Genomic DNA, 21,550 nt, shown 5'->3' with positions numbered 1-21,550 from the left:
ATAACTGCCAGCTTGAACATTTTTGGAACGTGACCTAAAGATAGAGACTATCTCATATTATTAGTTAATAATATTGAGTAGAGGCTCTTCCACTACAGGTAACACTTCTTTCAGTAGTTTAGTGGGTATTGGATCTAATAAACATGTTGTTGGTTTAGATGCAGTGATAAGTTTATTTAGCTCTTCCTGTCCTATAGTTGTAAAGCGCTGTAGTTGTTCTTGTGGGGCGATAATTGAGGCTGAATCATAAGACGCTGTCAAAGATTGTACATTTACAATTGTGTTTCTGATGCTTTCTATTTTCTCAGTGAAGAAATTCATGAAATCATTACTACTAAGATGTAACGGGATATTTTGGTCAGGTGACGTCTGTTTATTTGTTAGTCTAGCCACAGTGTTAAATAAAAACCTTGGATTATTTTGGTTATTTTCTATTAGTTTGCGGAGATGCTCAGCCCTGGCTGCTTTTAGAGCCTTTTTATAACGTGACATACTGTCTTTCCACTCGATTCTAAAGACCTCTAAGTTAGTTTGTTTCCATTTTCGCTCTAAGTTACGAGTTTCTCTCTTGATAACATGCGTAGCACTGTTGTACCATGGTGCTTTAGTTTTCTCTCTAACCTTTTTTAATCTAATTGGTGCAACAATTTCTAATGTACTAGAGAGAATGGTGCTCATACTGCTAGTCATTTCCTCTAGTTCACCTGTCAGTTTGGGTTCACTGAGGAGCTGAGATAGATCAGGTAAGCTATTCAAGAATCTATCTACAGTGGTTGGAAGGATTGTTCTGCCTGGTCGATAACGCGACGCAACATGACACATTTCAGCCGTACGTAGTATGCAAGTTACCATGTAATGATCAGTGACATCATCACTTTGCGGTATAATATCTATATCGGTTGGATCGGTTCCATATGATATAATTAAATCTAGAGTATGATTAAGACGATGAGTGGGACCACTAACGTTTTGCTTGACCCCAAAGGAGTTTAGTAAATCTGTGAACGCAGCCCCTAACGCATCATTTGTGTTATTCAACGTGTATGTTAAAATCTCCAACAATTATTGCCTTATCGACATTGACTAATAGATCTGAGAGAAAATCTGCAAACTCTTTTAGGAAATCGCATAGGGCCCTGGAGGTCTAGATACAGTAGCCAAGGTTAGAGATAATAGGGATTTCTTTCTTACAACTAAAAGCGTCACATTTAGCACAAGTACTTCAAACGAATTAAACCTGTGACCTGTTTTCTGAGTAACATTAAGAATATCCAGCCCGATCTCATCCCAAGGCGTCATATACTGACGCTTTGACAAAACGTCTACATCCAACGCACATGGCACCCTTTAGCGTCAATATGAGACGCAGATAGAAATGGGCCAGATGGCGCCTCCTAGCGGTCTAACCCTAACACTACCCCAGACCTAAACCCAACCATAACTGTGCGTGTCATATTGACGCTAAAGGGTGCCATGTGCGTTGGATGTAGACGTTTTGTCACAAGTGTCAGTATATGACGCCCTAGGATGAGAATGCGTTGGAATATCTCTATAGATTGTTGCAACACCGCCGCCACGACCAATCAGACGGGGCTCATGCTTATAACAGTATCCTGGTGGAGTGGACTCATTAAGACCAAAATAATCATTAGATTTAAGCCAGGTTTCAGTAAGGCAGAGTACATCGAAGCTATTATCTGTGACCATTTCATTTACAATAACCGCCTTAGGTGTAAGCGATCTAATGTTTAGAAGACCTAGCTTTAGACATTGTTTTTGTTCACTAATATTGAGATTTTCTGGTTTAATCACAATTAGATTTTTCTTAGATCCTGCAGTAGATTTATTGTTTGGCCTCACTAAACGAGGAATAGACACAGTTTCTATATAGTGTTCTACACTGGTACTTATATCACTTAATTTGGGACAGCAAAGAATGTGATTTGGACTTTGACTTACTAGTCATATGGTGCGTAACGTCTTGGAGATGTTGTCCGACAGAACAGCCGCTCCGATTCTGCTGGGGTGCAGGCCATCAGCACGGTAGAGCCTTGGTCGCTCCCAGAACAGATTCCAATTATTTACAAAGAGCAGTCTCTGTTCATTACACCATGACATTAACCATTCATTTAGTGCAAACAATCTACTGAACCTTTCTTGTCCTTGTCGGTACGTGGGAAGCGGTCCAGACACGACGATCTTTGCTTCAGGCGATGTTCTGCGTACCGTCTCGATCAGGCTCCTGTAGTCCCTCTTCAGAACCTCCGTCTGCCGCAGCCTGATGTCGTTCACCCCCGCGTGCAGCACGACAGCTCCGACGCGCTCGTCACCGTTCAGGATCTCGGGGACCTGCGCAGCAACATCGAGAACACGAGCACCAGGAAAGCAGTGAGTGCGCACCATACCTTTACCTGAGGTAGCGCGGACATGCCGGACGATGGAACTGCCGATGATCACAGCGTCGTCGCGTTCCGTCTCGCGAAGAGGAGAGAAGCGGTTCCGGGTGGAGATCTCGAAGACCGGGAGGGGCGGAGAGGTCCTTGCTCTGGTCCTGGCTCGTGTCTTCCGCTGTGGAATCATCCAGGGTCCATGGTGCTGTGTTGGTGCCAGAGTGAATGAAACCAGGGATGCTCGGGTCCTGTGCAGAGAAATACACGGCGTAGAGTCGAAAAGTTACTAACCACTGACTTGTGAGGATCGGCGCGTGATGCTTCAAGCGCTGATCGTCGGTCTCCAGCTCGGCCTGCCTCCCCAGCAGATCACGGATCTGCTTCTCCACGGACTCCAGCTCCAGCCGCACCGAATGCAGCTCAAACGTGTCCTCACCTGCACTCAGAGGTAGACACACATCCGATATATTCGCCATTATAACAGATGAACAATAAATTAGCAGTGATACTACCAATATCACTACTAATTTATGACTGAAATCATGGATAGAACCTTTCACTTTTCTCCGTTGAAATCTATGGGGTCGCTGTGGCCATCTTATATACTGCCTATGGTGGAGAGCAACTGCGCGCGACTGCAGAATCCGACACGTGCGCCTTGCGCTCGCGAGAGTGTTTTGACATACGTCAGCATGACATCAGAGCCAGGCGGACCGCACTCGGACACTTTTCTAACCGGCATGCATCTCGTGGTGATCGTCTGCGCAGATTTTGCTAATCTCAAACAAGCCTATTAGCACTGGACTTTTTTATATTCAACTGGGTTTTATATTCAAATAGGGTTGAACACCTGTGTAAATATATTTACCATGGTCCATTTATGTGCATAATAAAAAGAATACACTAGCCTACAAAATCGCATCAAAGTAAGATATAAATGAACATTTGAACCTTCGGCTACACCGAAAGTACAAGACCTGAAACATCCTCACCATGTCCTCCAGTAAAATCTAAAACATAAAAATGACAATAGCCAATTCTGGCTCCATAGCTGTTTACTCAATTATATCAAATGAATTATCAGGATGGCTGTACTCTCGCACCGTTGCTTGGCGCCTGGAGTGGTAATCGGGAACACCTACGAAGGCTATATTCAAAGGACGCATAAGCTGCATAATTTGAAGTCCGCGGCCTTCGAATGATGCAGCTTTCACATTGGGACACAGCTGCTGACGCGCGCGGTAAATGACTTACGCGAGAGGATAACAGATCTACACGCGAGGAAACGGGAACTCGCTAGCTCATTCAAACCCTGCGCACGCGCATGACATCTCCTCTGCACGCAATACAAGCCCTCGCGCGCGCATGATCATTCCCTACGCTCTCGCGCTTGATCTTCTCTCGCCTGCTGTTTTGCTCCCTCTAACACTTTTATTTTTGGCAGTCGAGGGGGCGGGACTTACTGTTTCAATAACCTCAAATGTCATTGGTTACTTCCCCTTTTCCAGAAGTCAATTGTGATTAGACGCCTGTCCAATGACCCGTAATTCACTTGACTTGAGACATCACTTAACTTCACTATATTACTATTAAAATCTAATCTAATCATGACAAACTATATATCGTTGGAAAGGTCTAATGGTGCGTTCACACCGGACGCGAATAGCGTGTCAGGCGCGAGTGATTTCAATGTTAATGGTGCGTTCACACCGGACGCGAATTGCGCGTCAGGCGCGAGTGATTTCAATGTTAAGTCAATGCAAAGAAGCGTTACTCGCGTAAAAAAATCCTGCGGCGCGAATGAGGCGTAGAGTGCGGCGAATACGATGCGCGAACGGCGCGAATTGAGCGTCTGGCGCGTTACGCGCGAATGATTTTATAGTGCTTTTTGTTCATTCACGCGTTTGACGCGAATTCGCGTCTGCCGCCCGAGTTGAAAAATCTGAACTTCTGCGTCAATTCGCGCCGCGTTAACCAATCGGAGCCTGCTTGCTGCGGTCACGTGGTGAAGTGACGTGATAAACGGGGGAAGGCCCGATGTTATTTTAAATGTTTGGCCTCAATAACTTATGTTTGGCCTTAATAAATTATTTTGTAATGACTAAATGCCCGCGTGAAAGAAGGAATGACATTGTTCAGATGTTAACTATGAATGTGACACGATACTGAACACTTGCAGTCATAGGCTACATTTCTGAATGAGATGAAGAAAAACTCACATAACGTTAATTAAAGAAGTCGTTTGACCTACGTTATAACAAGTCATTAATGTATTTTAACTTATATGTTTCATATAATAGAGCCGAAGCTATAGATTGTGAATTTAAACCTTTCTGGTTTACCAGCGGCAGACGTCAGGAGGACTAGCCGAGGTGAGGCTGCTCCAGCGGGTTACATGAGCGCTGAGCTCCCGGTGATCGCCTGGATCTCAACAACTCCGAAACGTCAGATCAAATTTTTTAAATAGGCGCTATCTTTATAAACAAACCACAGATTTGAGCTTTACACAACTACATTCTCGACTGAACAACTCTTAAAACTACATTTCGTGACACAATAACAGTAGTATTTTTAAATTTCCCGCAGCACTTGCCTCTCCCAGAAGAAGCGGATTTCGCCTCGAACACGCGTCAATTTCGCTCCAAACGCTTGCTTTTTACGCGCGTGTATTTCGCTTTGGACGCGCGAATGCATTCAAAATGTTCAAGCGTCAAACTAGACGCGGCAGGCGGTGTGAACGCACAGTAAGACTCCTAAATAGATATTTTAGCACTATTTTTTGTTACAAATTATGTAGGAACAGTAATATATAAATTTATGACAAGAGTGCGCCTCAAAAAATCTGACCTTTGCCACAAAAAATAGATGCACCCACTTTTAACAATTGAAACTTTGGTTTTCATGCTAAAAGTTCACAATAAAACATATAATCTAGTATTTGTCAATAAAAAATTATTAAATATTATTCTCTAAAAAGTATAACATATATATTATCCTCTAAAATATAATATTATCTATAATATACTAGCATTTTTTTTATTACATCACATATTTTAGTAGTTATCATAAATTAGGTATCATTTGAAAGCTTACGAACTCAGAATTCATCCTGTGAAAACCGTTACGTTACCATAGAAACGGTACTCTAAATAATTTTATCTGGTTCCTCCCCTTTTGGGCATCATCATGTTTTATAATTTATGATCAAAACCCTTTTCTAATCTTGACAAAACACATATTGTCAGTAAGGTCTGAGTTTCAAGGTTCCATATTTTGTGACAGAAGTGATATTTGGACAGAAATTTATACATTTGTTTTAGCAGAATGCATACAATTAAATTCAATGGAAAGTATATCACCCGGTGGCTTTTTTTGGTATTACGCCTAAACAAAATCTCATGGGAACTTAAATTTTTGTGATATCAACTTCAAATTTGGAACACAACTTGGTTAGATATATGGCTTTGATTTTATAGTCATTTTATAGTAAAAAATATTTAGTTAACTATATATTTTATATAAAAGAAAAAATATTAAGTACTGTATATATGATTTACTGTACATTTAATCTTCCATAACTTTTTCATACTTTAATTTTTTTCAGCAATAATCTGCTGAGTGTTTTCTTTAAAACAAGACCAGGTCTATATTCCAAAGCATTCTTGAATTACAACCATTTAAGTTTGAATAGTGCATTTTAATGTCCATTCTCAAAAAGGGGGGTGACAGTTAAAAGGGTAATGTGTAATGTGATTTAATGCATTGTTAATATAGAACCGTTTCTTACCAGATACTTTAATAACAGGAAGTCTACTAGTGATTGCATTGTGTTGTTACGAGATATTTACAGACTGTTACAGACATCTCCATGGTTATTAGCATTGCAAATTTACCCCGACACCGTTCTCTCTACACAGACTTCAAACGTGAACCCGTGAGAAACGCTGATGGCGCTCACGTGCTCCCGCGCTCACATTCTTATGATGTAAGGAGTACATCAGGATTTATGGGAAGTGTTCCCAGTTCCAGCTGATCTAATCTATGCAGCCTAACATTGAGTTATAGAAGTTTATAATGTATTATGTGAATGCTAGGTCAAAGAGATGTGTTTTTAATCTAGCTTTGAACTGACAGAGTGTGTCTGCTTCCCGGACAATGGTGGAGACTGTTCCAAAGTTTTTGTGCTAAATAGGAAAAGGATCTACCGCCAGCAGTCGATTTTGATATTCTAGGTATTATCAACTGGCCGGATTTTAAAAATCGCAATAGACATGAAGGACTATAGTGCGTTAAGAGCTCGCTCAAGTACTGCGGCGCTAAACCATTTATTGCTTTGTAACTTAAGTAATCAGCAATATTTAAAAATGAATATAATGTTAAATAGGGAGCCAATGCAGTCTTGACAGAACAGGGCTAATATGGTCATACTTCCTGATTCTGGTTAGAACTCGATCTGCTGCGTTTTGAACTAGCTGTAGTTTGTTTATTAAGCGTGCAGGGCAACCACCCAGTAGAGCATTACAATAATCTAGCCTTGAGGTCATAAACGCATCAACTAATTGTTCTGCATTATTCTTTGAGAGCATATGACGTAATTTAGATATATTTTTAAGATGGAAAAATGCAGTTTTACAGATGCTAGACACGTGACTTTCAAATGAAAGGTTGGTATCAAAGAGCACACCCAGGTTCCTAACCGACGACGAAGACTTAACAGAGCAGCCATCAAGTGTTAGACAGTACTCTAGGTTATTACGTGTGGAAGTTTTTTGTCCAATAATTAGAATCTCTGTTTTTTCAGAATTTAGTAGTTGGAAATTACTGGTCATCCAATTTTTTATAGCTATGCTTATGCATATACAGCTATGCATTCTGTTAATTTTGTGAATTGGTAGGTTTCGTTAGGTTTTGAAGAAATATACAGCTGAGTATCATCGGGATAACAGTGAAAGCTAAGTCCATGTTTCCTAATGATATCTCCTAATGGTAGCATGTACAGAGTGAACAGCAGCGGTCCTAGTACTGAGCCTTGTGGTACGCCATTCTGAACTTGTGATTAATAAGACATCTCTTCATTTACTGCTACAAACTGATAACGGTCAGATAAGTAAGATTTAAACCATGCTAGTGCAATTCCACTAATGCCAACATAATGTTCGAGTCTATTTAAAAGGATGTTGTGGTCAATGGTATCAAATGCAGCACTAAGATCGAGTAGCACTAATAGAGAGATACAACCACGATCGGATGATAAGAGCAAATCATTTGTGACTCTAACGAGAGCTGTCTCTGTACTATGGTACGGTCTAAATCCGGACTGAAAATCCTTGCAGATATAATTTCTTTCTAGAAAGGAACACAGTTGTGAGGATACTATTTTTTCTGCAGCCAATACTAATTCTGATATAGAAAATATGCAAATTCTTTGATGAAGTCCGTATGGTACCCTGGTGGCCTGTATACAGTAGCCAGTACAAATCTCAAACATGATTTATCATTTACACTAGATATTGTTACATTAAGCACCAACACTTCAAAAAATTATATTTTAAACTAGACTTCTTAGTAATTCTGAAAATGTTACTATATAAATTAAAGCAACACTTCCCCCTTTGCCTTCATGTTTTATGTTTATAACCGTAATCTTGGGGGGTGGACTCGTTTAAAGTAATGTAAATGTTTGGTTTTAGCCAGGTTTCTGTCAAACACAGCACATCTAGGTTATGGTCTGTAATCATATCAATGTGCGTTTGATGTGAGAGATCGAATATTCAGCAACCCGAGTTTTATCATTTGTTCATTTGTATTATATCTGTTACTATATTAACAATGCATTAAATCACATTACACATTAATAAACCACAATAAATAAACCACAATAAATAAAACTAATTCTGTGATGTCTCAAGTCAAGTAAATAACGGGTCATTGGACAGGTGTCTAATCACAACTGACTTCCAGAAAGGGGGAAGTAACCAATGACATTTGAGGTCATTAAAACAGTAAGTCCCACTCCCTCGACTGCCAAAAATAAAAGTGTTAGAGCGAGCAAAAACAGCAGGCGAGAGAAGATCAAGCGCGAGAGCGTAGGGAATGATCATGCGCGCGCGCGAGGGCTTGTATTGCGTGCAGAGGAGATGTCATGCGCGTGCGCAGGGTTTGAATGAGCTAGCGAGTTCCCGTTTCCTCGCGTGTAGATCTGTTATCCTCTCGCGGAAGTCATTTACCGTGCGCGTGGAGCCTGGAGAAGGCAGTGGAGGAAGTCCGAGGTCCTCAAGGATACGATGTATATTTTACCCTACTCCTGGTTCTCGGTTTCCACTGGTTCCTCTTTCTTTACAGCCTTTTTTGGAGGCGGGCTGCGTGGCATCAGCTTTTTTCCGTTCTGCAATAGAGATTTTTAAGTCAGCATCACACTATTGATCCATATTACAATATTTGATGAGAAAGACAGAGAAAGTACAGGGGATGTTGTGTTGGTTATTTGCAGTGGGTAAGTTACTTAAAAAAAGTAATTAGCCTAGTTATAGTTACTAGTTACTTCTCACAAAAAGTAACTGAGTTAGGCTATATCATTACAAAAGTAACTAATTACCAGGGAAAGTAACTATTGCGTTACTTAGATAATTTTTTTTTAAAATATGTGAAATAGGTTGGATACCCCCAATATTAAATATGTTAAATTAATGAAATGGTCACTAAATAGAACAAATCATTATTATAAAACATTGTACACTAATCTACGCTAGTTTAATGTTGCTGTGGGACAATGTGAGAAACATTAAATATTAAAATATTATCAATTCTATAGTGAAACAACAAAACACAATAGATGATTTTTAGAACTTATAATATTTCACGACTATATTTCACGGCCAAAAAAAAAATATATATATATATCAAATATACCAAAAATAAATAAATAGTAGTAAAAAATATACATACACATACACTCTTTGTAGTGCAAATTAACATGATAAAACCTTGACAACTAGTAGACACACTGTAGGCCAATAGCCTTGAAGTATTTTCTTCCTCACAAAAGTAAACAGTTTAACTAAAAGTGTTCTCAATATAATAATGAACAATGTAAAAACATAAATAATAATAATAATAAAATATAATATTTTGGGGTTTGATTTTCATAACCTACAGAGAACGTCATCATCAGAGGTTATTTAAGCCAAATTCTAGTCGTGTTTGCCGCACGTCTTCACAACTGGTCAATCAAAGATGTTTTCTGGGAACGTTCCCTGCAGGTTATGTTATATTATAACCATGTAAACTAATTAAAACGTTGCAGATGAAAAACTATTCAAAAACTACTTCAGTGAACTCAATTATAGTAACGGCGCATTTTTTTGTCAGTAACGGTAACTGCGTTGTAATGGAGTAATTAGTTAGATTACTCGTTACTGAAAAATATAACGCCGTTAGTAACGCCGTTTATTTATAGCGCCGTTATTCCCAACACTGGTTATTTGTGCCACTTACCGTTTTCACTGGAGGAGCAAGAGCTCTCTCCAGCCTTTTCTGCCTCCGTTCCTCTCGCAGTGCTTCCATCTGAGCCTGGTTCTGTTCCTTGCCACTGTGAAAGAGAGAACACAAGAGTGAGATTATCAAGAGGTCACTCAACCATAGAATTAGAATAGCCACTGATGATCATCACTGTAGCTTTATCGCTTTGTGTCATAAAGACATGTATTTTTTATATCTTACCACATAGCATTGTCTTTGAAAAACTGGTTTCGTAGTTTGCTGAGTGTTTCTGGTGGCATGTCTTCCAGCAAGTCTAAACTCCAGTCATCAAATTCTGACAGAATTACAAATGGAAAATAAGGGCTGAAGAAACACTTAAAGCACTCCGTGTAAACGGCCGCCATCTTCTCACACCACTGTCTGAACTGTTGAGACAAAAGCAGAATGATGAGATCACATGTGACAGATCAGCCGTACAGTCTTTTATTACATTTGGATGTGTGTGATGCTGTGATGGCTTTAGATGGGACACGCTGTGCACTTACGTTCGCTTTTCTAGCGGTGTTGTCCGGCTTGCTGCTCCTCACTGAGTACTTTGGTTTGTTTAGTTCCTCTTGCTTTAGTTCAATGAGGAGAGCCATCTTCTCCACCAACTCTTTACTGCGGTATCCCTCCTCATTTCTGCACAAAAACACACAAAGCAAAAACAGGGTCAAAACACTGTCATCGGTTCTCACAGATCAGGAAGTGTGAAGAAATCAAACCTATCATTGTGCGAAACTTACATCTTTTCCCTTTTATCCTTAATGATCTTTTTCTCTTCATGAATTTCTTCCACATAGTACATAAATTCCCACATCAAAGTTGGTGAAAGTTCCTTCATCAGCTCAGTACGGCACGTCTCCTCACGGCACGTCTCCTCAAGGTCGCTGTCCTCTTTAGGTTCAGTAAAAGCCATCTCTTCACATTCTCTTTTTATTTCTAGGACTTTTCTGAAAGAGATTACAGTTACAGAGATGGATATGAATAATGTTATCAGAAGCAGTATCTCCAGTATCTGGGATATGCAACAATAGAAAAACATCAATTGTGCACATTGGCATGTCAGTGCTATTGTGCTGACCTTTCAAGAGCTGCATCTTGTTTTTCTGTTTTTAGCATTGTCCTGTTCGCATCCCGAGCCCTGAAACATGACGAAATGAAAATCAGTGTCTGGCAAACAGAGCTATGTAAAATTAAACTGGATTATTTTTTACAAACCAACTTTTAACAATGATGGAAAAGTAATTACGCTTGTTTGGCCTCTTGTGCTTTCTGGACATCTAAGGGTTTAAGATTGGCCATAAAAAAGGACCAATCATTGTCTGCCTTCAGCTCTCTCTCAGACATGGCCCTTTCCTTCTGAGATATCCGTTGGGCCCGAATACAAAGGGCTTCTTTTTTATCCTGTCTATGGAAACACTGAGAAAGAAAAAGAGAGAAAGGTTAGAAGAGTACAGATGCTACACACAAATGAAAAACCTAATCCACACAATTTATGAGCAGTAGATATTTCATATTTCAAAATATTATATTAATTTGAACTGGAACAACCCAGAATATACAAAATTCACTTACTTTATAGCGAATTTGTCTCAAAAGCTCAGCCCTGCGTTGATCAGCCCTGATGCCGTATTCAGCTAAACTGCTAGACATCGTCCTCTGAGCTGGTGGGTGTGGACACAGTCCTGTAAGTTATAAAACATCACATTTATATCATGTTAATATGGTTCTTATGAAGGAACTTATTTTAATTCATATTCAAGTGATATGTTTTGAATTCAAATGTAGCAAACCGGTGTCAGATTGCTGGACTAGCTCACCTCTGGCACGGGAAAAGCCAAAGATAGGAGGAAGCTCGACAGACTGCGGTCGGCTGGAGATCGTGGACTTTTCTTTGAGAACAATTCTGTTCTGGCGAGCGAGCTCCTGTTGATGATAAATAATAATAAGAAAACACCTTAATACTATGCCCAACATATGAATGCAAGCTTAATATTAATAGTAACCGATGATGGATGAAAAAACACATTCAATACTATGATAGCCTCCTTACCCTCATCGTCGCAATGCCTTCTGGGTGTCTTTGAGGCGGTGGTTGTGGTCTCAGTCTAGGCATGTCTGAAGCACACACAGGTTGTACAGTCTGAACAGGACTGACAGATGTCAGGGGCCTGAGCTTGCGAAATGTATTGCAATACATTTTCTGATCCAAAATCCTACAATCAAATAAAATTGAATGATCAGAAACCGTACACAGATCGGAACGCTGTGATGTGCAATTCAACTGTAGCCTATACTTGTACACAGATCTGGAAATGAACACAGATCAAAACGGTTATAAAACTGGACACTGAACAAAAAGCGTAGCCTACACTAACAACTTAGCAGATTCAAAATTGCACACTGATCAAAAGCTGTAGACTGATGCAAAAATCGTCAAAATCAACACTACAAGAAGGAGAAGGCAAGAAGGAGTCAAAGTGAGTTTTCAGTGGGAACAGCTCTGAAGCCTCCAGCACAGTGACGTGTCGAATAGAATGCATTCCGATGACGTCACGCAGCAGCGCGTCGGTGCCGCTTATTGTTTTGATTTAAACATTTTAATGACTTGTGTGTTGTGTTTATGGTTTCCGCAAGAAGTCCATGAGAGGAATAAAGAATAAAGATGCATATTAATATGTGTCTAGGCTACACAAAAATACAATATAGGTTTCTTAATTTGTAAATAAATAATTGCCGGATTATTTAAATGATTTAATAATTTAAACCGGAATCAAAAGGCGCCGTGACCGACACCGACTAATTTAAGTTTTCCCGGAACATGCAATGCACAGTAAGAGCATCGTTCACAAGTGCACACAGACACAGTGCACAGTCATAGTCGGGAACGGGAGGGGGAACCATAGGCAGGGATGTGCGGTCAGGGATAATGCTAGTTGCGATTCCTCCTTAAAAACACATTTTTAGAATAGAATATCATGAAATAAAAAGTTACGCGTAGCCTATCAACAACCTACACGCTTGTTATTAAAGTGGTTATGTTCACAAACCGCAGGAAAGCATAGGCTATGCGTGATTTAATTGTAATTTGATAAATTTGCTATGAGGTCGAATAATAAATATACCTTTTTTTTATAGATATAGGCTTAATTTTTTTATATAATTTAAAAATAAAATAAAGGCATTTTTCCTAGCCTGATTTTAGCCTCTGATTTGAACGCTCTGTTTTAAGGGGCGTGTCTGTGTGACTTCAGTGTAAACGCACACTGCTGTGATTGGCTGATGAAATAGCTAGTTATTATTATTATTATTATTTTTTATTAAAGTGTCTTGCACTTACATGCCCAGCCCAAATAGGCTTAAAAGACACTAATGACATAAAACAAAAAATAATACACAAAGATGACCATGAAACAAAGAACATAGAAAGATGAACATCATACACAATACATTACCATCATTTTCACAATATAAACAAACAAAACAAGACAAGACACCGTCAATTTAGGTCAGGATATAAATTTCTTTGCCTAAGTTTCCACGCTTTTTCCACATATCTAGCCAGACTATAGATTTCATTTTCAAAAAGCCAATTCAACATATCCCCATCCGTCATCCAAAACAAATCAGGCTTTTTATATTGAATTCTCTCAAACATACCCGTTCTAAAATCATGATATAACGGGCAAAAAAACAAAAAATGCCATTCATCCTCAACAACCATTAAATCACACAAAACACATAATCTGTCCTCTTCTGGGACACCCTTGTAGCGCCCCACCTCGATCTGCAAGGGCAACACCCCAGCTCTAAGCTGGGCACACAAAGACCTCTGTAATCTAGTTAACCAACATTTGACATAAGGCTCAGTGGAGTAATCATTTTTAAAGTGAACATAACTTCTCAATTTTGGCTTATTTAACACCTGCTGCCATTGCCATTGCTCTTTATAAGAATTAAACAACAGCTGCCTGACCTGAGATATATCACCTCGTAAAGTATTTGTAAATATATACTGTGCTTTTACTGATGAAAGTATTCCAAGAACCTCCATTGACCAAGGATAATTGTGAGCTTTATCCCAATCAAAAACTTTCCGAGTAAGTCTATCTTCAGGTAATTTTATAAAACGATTCCACAATCTTATTACTTCCACCTTTTGTTTCACCATACAAGGCTCCCAACCCATATCTCCCTCTAGCGCAGCTCGAGTTGTGACTAGTGTTACATGTTGAACTCTCTCGAAAACTTTTACTACGTTTTTACTATTACAGCAGGCAGCTATCAAGGTTAACAAATTGTGAAAAGTATTTTCTGGGAACTGTTTTTTTTTTTCAGTTGTTAGCTTGTGTAATGCTACACTGTAAAAAAACAACAACAACAACAACAACAACCTATATCTTGTTACATACTTGGTACTTTTACACAATACGATGTACTAAAAACGAAAAGGTTTTTCCTCTAACTGAAACTGACTGTCCTCAATTCTCTGGACTCTTTAGATCAATAATTATCAAAAAAAAGTTTAACTTTTGCATTTTTCGTATGGCTATAACAGGGTCATTTCGAAAATGGGCGTTTCAAAATACACTCAAAAGCCTATAAATCAGATTTCTTTCGCCTTCTCGTTCCCGAAATATAAGTGAGAAACCAAATTTCAATTCATTCATTCACTTCAACTGTAAGATGAGGCTGTAATAACACTGCTGTCCACTAGAGAGAGCAGCAGGATTATATTTGTAATCTTTTTATCAGCTTTCAGCATTGGCTAATAAACAAATGCTTAAAGCTATATATGTGTTATTATAATGGACGTGTAATATGTGTGTAAGCATGCATAATGGAGTTAACATGGAAAAACTGGTAAAAATCAAGACTTGTAAAATGAAAGTGAGCCAATAAGTGTTCTTCTACTGCCCTCTGCTGGACATTCTACTTATTAATAGTCTTTTCACTTGTGCTTTTGCATTCATATATTTTAGACACTAAAAAATTCCTTGTATAACAATTACTATTATAACACAATCATATTTTGTCAGTTTATCACTTCATTTGTTCTGACGCTTCACATAATTGCTAGAAACGTGGTAAATCATAGTAAATAAGGTAAATCATTCGGTATATCATGGTAAATCATCCTGTAACATGGTAAATCAAGGTAAACTAAGATCAATCATGGTAAACTATGGTAAATCATACTAGAATCATATTAAATCATACTAGAATGTGTTCAATTGTTGTAAACCACGCTAGAACAGGGTAAATCATGGTGAATCATACTAGAACTTGGTATATCATGGTAAACTATGGTAAATCATGCTAGATTCATGGTAAATCATACTGGAACATGGTAAATCATGAAAAATCACACTAAAATGTGGTAGCCTATATCATGGTAAATCATACTGGAACATGGTAAATCATGAAAAATCACACTAAAATGTGGTAGCCTATATCATGGTAAATCATACTGGAACATGGTCTTTTCCATCTATGATGTCAGTGGTTAAATGCTTACTAAATAAAACTTAATGTCTTTTGATGCTTTTGTGCTTAAAGGCCTTAACTGCTTGAACACCGATAAATAAAGCTTGCAGCTTTTTTTTTTTTAATTTTTTTTTTTATATATAATTTTGTATATAAATGTAGACAACAAAGTGCATTTGACTGAGACGATCTGAATAATACAATACAGACAGTATGGAATAATAGACGTTACATTTGAACAGATTAGCCTATTTAGGCTACTGATCCATACAACAACAAAATATTTAATTTATAGCCTAGTATTAATAATGCTTACACGGTTATTAGTTACACTGATTTGAAGGGGCGGGGCTACATAAGGTCTGTTAATGTAATCATATGTTTTGGCATTTTTTGAAAGTTTAAATCACGCCAGCAGAAAGTTTGTTGTAACTTGTTGTTAGTCTAACGTTAGCCTACGAAGATGAGTTTCGATCGAAACATGGCTTTCAAAAAAGGAATGGAATTGTAAGTATACTTTATACATTATGTATTACTTATTACAGCCTAAACCGTTTTTGTGGGAAGCAAGTATTAATTTAATGTGTCGTCGTTATAACAGCTGAGATTCGGTTTCAGAGATTAACGTTAACGGATGCGTTTCAAGCTATTTCCACTGAACTCTATTGGTAAAAACTGTCACTGGGACGGTAAACTTTAAAATGGTTTAATATGTAACGTTAGGCCTACCATTTAGGTACCAACATGTAGCCTACCTTTTGAGGTACAAACTCATTAGGTACAACGGTGTAGGCCTAACCGTTACCCTTTTTAAAGTGAACCACGCTTGTGTTTTGTAGCTAACATTAGGTTACCTTTTTTCTGAGAGCGTTAACGTTATCATTGTTAAATAAATAAAAAACTTTAGCAATTAACGTTATCATTCAAAAAATGTGAAACCATCAAATGCCTATATAAAGTAAGACTATCAATAATTACTAAAAACAGTTTAAAGCAGAACAAAAAACGTGTGTAGTGTAGCTATATCCTTTCAGATGATGCACAATGTGTAACGTCTGTCTGTCAGACTGTTTGAAGTCTGTCCGGATGAAGAATAGGAAAGACAGTGCAAACGGACTGGTAGTTCAACGAGTCTTTTATAGATGTCCTCTCAGTTAAGCACACTCTTCACATACATGTCAAAGAGCGAATGTTAGCTAACAAGGAAAATAAAACACTCTGAAACACGCTACAAATCAAAGTGGAAGTAACAGTTAAACACAGTAAAATAAAATGGCAGTCAGCAAGCGGTCATCTTCCTCTTTGCGCGTGCATCCTCACTCTCACTCTCACTGTGCGTGCGCGCTCACATAAGAACAGCGCGCATACAATAACGTAAGCCATAGAAGTCATATCAACATTTATGTCATGAACACTACTTATTAACACTTGGTGGCCGTTACAGACGCTACATTTTCTAAATGTCAAAATCATTTGTTAACAGTTGTATGAGCTCATTGTTTCTGCATTAAATGATTACATTGTTTAAATTAGGCTAATACATATTTCGCTGACTGATTTAGTACATTTCTGGAATGCATAACTTAGACAGTTACCTCTGATAACAGATCACTCTAATTGTAATGTGGCATTTTCTGCTTTAAAACGATGTGTATTGTGAAAAGCACTATACAAATGAATGTGAATTGAATACTATCCCCTTATTAAGCCAAAAAACACTGAAAAGTAAGTGTCAAGCCCTCCGAGTGAATTGAGTGTACTCAGAGATTGATCATATTTTCAGATATAGGAAGGATTTGGGTGTGGATCTGCCAGATGAGAGGACAATCGCAATGCGGCTTTCAGATGTATATGAGGACGCTGAGAGTGAGACCAGGGCAATGGATGCTCTGGAAAAGGTGGTAGTATAAAACATATATATATATTCACATTTTGGCTGTCCAGTTTAAGTGAGTGTAAAGTGCTCTATCTTGTGTGTGCTGTTGTCAGGAGTTGGATATGAGGGAAGAACGTCTAAAAGAAAGAGAGAAGAAGGTAGAAATAAAAGAGGAAAAAATCAAGAGAGCAAAGGCGGCGCATGAGGAGAAGTTGCAAGTAAGGCGACATTCTGAAACAACTCCATAGATAATGAATGTGTAAACGGACTTCAATATCATCAGTAACCCCCTTTTTGTCTTTCTCTCCAGGAAAATGAGGCCATTGACCGTGACTTACAAGCAGAAGCGTCTGCACAAGCACAGACTCGTATTTATGAACAAAACATAAGAAAGCTACAAGCAGAATATGATGCCCTCATGGAGAAGAAAAAAGAATGGGAGAAGAGAGAGGCAAAAAAGGGTAGTCATAGTATTATACTAATAATAGGCTAATAGTCCCACCTTACAATTAGAAGAGCCAATCACATCGCAAGTTTGGCTTGGTCTTATTTGATGTGTGGTTCAATTTTCAGTTTTCTGAACGATTAGGCAGAAAATATCTGCATAAAGTTATTGATTTATATATTTTTTTATGTTTAAAGACAAGGTGCATTTCTTGGAATTGTACATTATCCCCGTTTTTATATCTAAAGTACTCTATACTAATGTTCCCATCTTTCTCTCTCTTTCCCCTTATTTAATGCCATTTGAACTGAAGAACACTTTAAAAAGTCAACGTCAGGCAGTGCAGTCTTTGCACAAGGAAATCCGAGAAGAGATGGCCGGGATGAGGGAAGCGCAGGAGCAGGAAAAACAGAAATTATTAGAGGAATATCAGCAAGTCAAACTTGAATACCTGCAGTCACAAAGCCAACTGGTTCAGCAAAGGGAATTGCTTACGAGCTTATGTTTCGAAACAGAAAAATTGGTAAATACACACAAACACACACATACATTTATACACAAAAACACACACTGATGTCACTGTGGTACATATGTCTTCTGTACAGTTCTGTCTCATAAGATTACAGACTATTCATGTGTTCTACAGGATCTACAACATGACGAAGCGCAAGCCGAGGAGCTCCGGGATTCTCAGATGGCGGCCGGGATACAGACGATATTCGACAGGCTCACAGGTGGTCATGAGAGTGTGTCCCACATTACAGACCCCATCCAGCAGTTGGACATGGTAAATATAAATGCTCAAATACTTCTGCCATTCTCGAAGGAATCTGTATTTGTTGATATGATTTTTAAAATGAAAATGAGGTACAGTAAAGATTTAAAGATGTTTTTGGTCAATCATTTTCTTTTCTTTTGTAATTTTCCCAACCAGATTGGGGGCTTTCATCGGCTTGCATCGGCAGCTGCCTTTCAAAATTCTGACAATGCGAGTCGAACCAAGACGAAGGCCAACAAGAGCAAGAAGTGTTTAAGAAAAAATAAAAAAAATCATCATTGAGCCGTTTTTGGATCGTGCACTGGGGTGTGAGGGACAGCAGGGATACTGTTTGGACATTAAAAGATGATCAAATAAAAGTTTTCCTGGGGGTGATTTTTATTCAAACTAACATTTTTTTAAACATTTGTTATAAAGTGCACATTAAAACATTAGTTAGCCTGAAAGTTTTTCTCGAAGAATAAGAGTAAACACAAAAGTAGGGCTGCATAAGTTTTAGTTCGAATTCCCTCACCACTCAAAACTAGTTTTTGCCCAGTGCTGAGATCGGCACACTCAAATCCTCTCGTTATAATTTAACTTGTAAAAAAAACAAATGTAGGCTTAATAATATATGTATTGTACAGTCAGAACTTTATGAGACCGCAATTAATTAAAGGGGCGGGTGATGAACTGAGAAATCAAATTTTCCTAGACATTTTGACATAATAATAGAGCTATTAATATCTTTATAAAACATTTCTATAATATCAATGAAATTATTGCCAAAACCAAAAACTTTCAGTGAATGGATGAACTCTTAACTAGTCTAGAAGTGTTAAATGCTATAATGAAGATGAAAAGTGGTAAAACAGCCGGCCCTGATGGGATATCAATAGATATATATAAAGCCTTTAAGGATAAATTAGTGATTCCTCTATTAGAAATGTATAAAGAGTCTTTACTCGAGGGCTGCCTTCCCCCTTCTCTTAGAGAAGCTTTAATAACACTCATCCCCAAACCCGACAAGCCCCAAGACAGATGTCAATCATATAGACCGATTTCTTTAATGAATTCTGATGCCAAAATTATAGCAAAGGTTTTAGCCCTTCGGTTAGAGGATAACATGCCTTCCATAATAGGAATTGACCAAAATGGTTTTGTCCGAAATAGACAGGCCTTCCATAATATCAGGCGAGTACTTAATATTGTTTATGAGAAGAATGGCTCTACAGACACATGTATTTTGTCATTAGATGCAGAAAAAGCATTTGACGGAGTCGAATGGTCTTATTTATTTGATGTACTCAAACGGTTTGGATGCGGTCATAACTTTTGCCAGTGGGTAAAGATTTTATATCATAGCCCGACAGCAGAGGTCATTACAAATAATTTAACTTCCAAACCTTTTAATTTATATCGTGGGACTCGTCAAGGCGGTCCACTCTCGCCGTTATTATTTGTAATGGCCTTGGAACCCCTGGCAATTTCATTTCATTTCATTTCATTATTTATTTGTAGAGCACATTTAAAAACAACCCATGGTTGACCAAAGTGCTGAACAAGACAGAATAATCGAAACAGGGATAATACAGTATAATAAAATTGCAAAAACAGATAATGCAGTATACGAGCAGTAGAATAAATAGTACATTACAAAGAAGAGAAGAGAGACGGTTAAGATTTAAAGAGTGTGTTAAGTATCCACATTAAGAAAGTGGTTTTTAAGCTTCAGTTTAAAAGAGGCAAATGACGATACTGTTCTGATTGATGATGGTAGGCTATTCCATAATTTGGGGCCTGCTATTGCAAAAGGAAGGGTTAGAGGAAGAGACATCAATCTATTTAAACTTTCATTTACTTGAGATATCAGGGGAGTGTAGTTGGATGCAATCAGATCCTCCACCCGTGGAGTAACTTTGATTCCCAAATATCTAAATCCATCGATAGAGGTTTTATAGGGATGTTGAACTGTTGGATTTGAGTACATTTATAACTCCTGAAAAGTTGAATAGATTCAATCCAAATATCCCAGATATCTGTGGAAAATGAACAACTCATAAAGGAACATTATTTCATTGCATCTGGCAATGTGAGCACTTACAATCCTTTTGGAAAGAAGTAATCGGTGTATTATCTAAAATTATTGCTAAAGAAATCCCTGTTTGCCCCAAAATCTGTATTCTTGGTCTACTTCCACCTGCCTTATCTTTAAAAATACATGAACAGAAGCTTATAAATCTGTGTTTATTGCAAGCGAAACGCCTGATTGCCATACACTGGAAAAGTACTTGTTGTCCATCTTTGTCACTCTGGATCAAAGAATTGTCTTCTTGTATAGCAATGGAAAGACTGACTTACTCAATCAAACAAAAAAATCACATATTTTACAGGATCTGGGACTCCTTCCTTCATTTTCTAGAACAGAATGGAATGACTCTTGAGTAATACTAATAATGTGATCTAGTTTTTTTGTTTTTTGTTTTTTTGGGTGTGAATATACCTTTATGGCTCTCTTGTTGATTAGGGAGGGTGTGTTTTTTCTTTCTTTTTATGAAAATCCTGTATTGTACATGTAAAATAAAAAATATGTTCACAAAAGAAAGAAAGAAGCCGTGTTCGATGGTGTCAAAGGCTTTACAAAAATCTAACAACACAATAAGAGCCCCTGAATCAATTTGATCAGAATAGTCCAGAAGGTCAATTATAAGGTGAATGTTATTACTAATGTGTCTATTTTTCATGAAACCTGTTTGAGTCTCATTAATGATTTTATTTCATCCGGATTTTAATATTTTTGCATTTACTGGTGCAAACAATTTATAGTCTGTATTTTCACTTCAAGAACATTTAGAAGATACTAAAGTACAATTATTTTAAAGTGTGTTAAAAGTTGTTTTGTGAAAATAGGTAAAAGCATGATGCTAATAAACTTTTTATATATTTAAAGATAGTACATTTTATGTTAGAATATTTGCAATGTACTATTGAAAAAGGGAATATATTTCAAATACAATAATGTATACTTTTCAATAGAGTAACATTAAAAATAAGATTATAAAAAAAGACATTTT

At 37.8% G+C, this 21,550-nt stretch overlaps 3 protein-coding genes across 7 annotated transcripts in view; 1 reads left to right on the top strand and 2 right to left on the bottom strand.

The window, feature by feature from the left end:
- Nucleotides 1-1,962: 1,962 nt before the first annotated feature.
- On the bottom strand, nt 1,963-2,544 carry LOC306990975 (uncharacterized protein; the record flags this gene model as incomplete). Its single annotated transcript, XM_079598348.1, has 2 exons — nt 2,412-2,544; nt 1,963-2,349 (listed from the first exon to the last, which is right to left on the bottom strand). Exons 1-2 carry the CDS (start codon nt 2,427-2,429, stop codon nt 1,963-1,965), a joined length of 405 nt encoding a protein of 134 aa, XP_079454474.1. The 5' UTR covers nt 2,430-2,544.
- LOC306990971 (uncharacterized protein) overlaps nt 2,459-21,550 on the bottom strand; it is a 59,391-nt gene continuing 40,299 nt past the window's right edge. Inside the window, exons 1-13 of one of the 5 annotated variants that reach the window (XR_013796005.1) lie at nt 12,290-12,416; nt 11,965-12,127; nt 11,732-11,837; nt 11,487-11,596; nt 11,161-11,330; nt 10,993-11,052; nt 10,655-10,861; nt 10,415-10,550; nt 10,110-10,294; nt 9,885-9,978; nt 8,688-8,775; nt 2,682-2,826; nt 2,459-2,595 (exon numbers count right to left, since the gene is read on the bottom strand). Coding sequence is in view for 1 of the 5 variants with exons in the window: in XM_079598342.1 (XP_079454468.1) it covers nt 8,689-8,775; nt 9,885-9,978; nt 10,110-10,294; nt 10,415-10,550; nt 10,655-10,861; nt 10,993-11,052; nt 11,161-11,330; nt 11,487-11,596; nt 11,732-11,837; nt 11,965-12,111 (1,302 nt within the window). In the remaining 4 variants the exon portion in view is untranslated. Of the gene's footprint in view, nt 2,827-8,617; nt 8,776-9,884; nt 9,979-10,109; nt 10,295-10,414; nt 10,551-10,654; nt 10,862-10,992; nt 11,053-11,160; nt 11,331-11,486; nt 11,597-11,731; nt 11,838-11,964; nt 12,263-12,289; nt 12,417-21,550 lie in introns of those variants that run through there. The other 4 variants (XR_013796004.1, XR_013796006.1, XM_079598342.1 and 1 more) reach the window with 4 other exon arrangements.
- On the top strand, nt 17,098-18,519 carry LOC306991096 (uncharacterized protein). The gene is made up of 3 exons (XM_079598618.1): nt 17,098-17,296; nt 17,388-17,492; nt 17,585-18,519. Exons 1-3 carry the CDS (start codon nt 17,231-17,233, stop codon nt 17,765-17,767), a joined length of 354 nt encoding a protein of 117 aa, XP_079454744.1. The 5' UTR covers nt 17,098-17,230; the 3' UTR covers nt 17,768-18,519.

Source organism: Phoxinus phoxinus (assembly GCF_949152265.1).
Source record: "Phoxinus phoxinus genome assembly, chromosome: 22".
Lineage (NCBI taxonomy): Eukaryota > Metazoa > Chordata > Actinopteri > Cypriniformes > Leuciscidae > Phoxinus > Phoxinus phoxinus.
Note: the sequence above shows the minus strand (reverse complement) of the source record. Positions and strands in the feature narration are given on the sequence as shown.

Excerpts from the sequence above, each read along its gene's own strand:
- LOC306991096 (XM_079598618.1), top strand. The coding sequence starts at position 17,231 with ATGCGGCTTTCAGATGTATATGAGGACGCTGAGAGTGAGACCAGGGCA. Across the intron at positions 17,297-17,387 it reads CAATGGATGCTCTGGAAAAG|GAGTTGGATATGAGGGAAGA; the intron begins GTGGTAGTATAA and ends TGCTGTTGTCAG. Across the intron at positions 17,493-17,584 it reads CGCATGAGGAGAAGTTGCAA|GAAAATGAGGCCATTGACCG; the intron begins GTAAGGCGACAT and ends CTTTCTCTCCAG.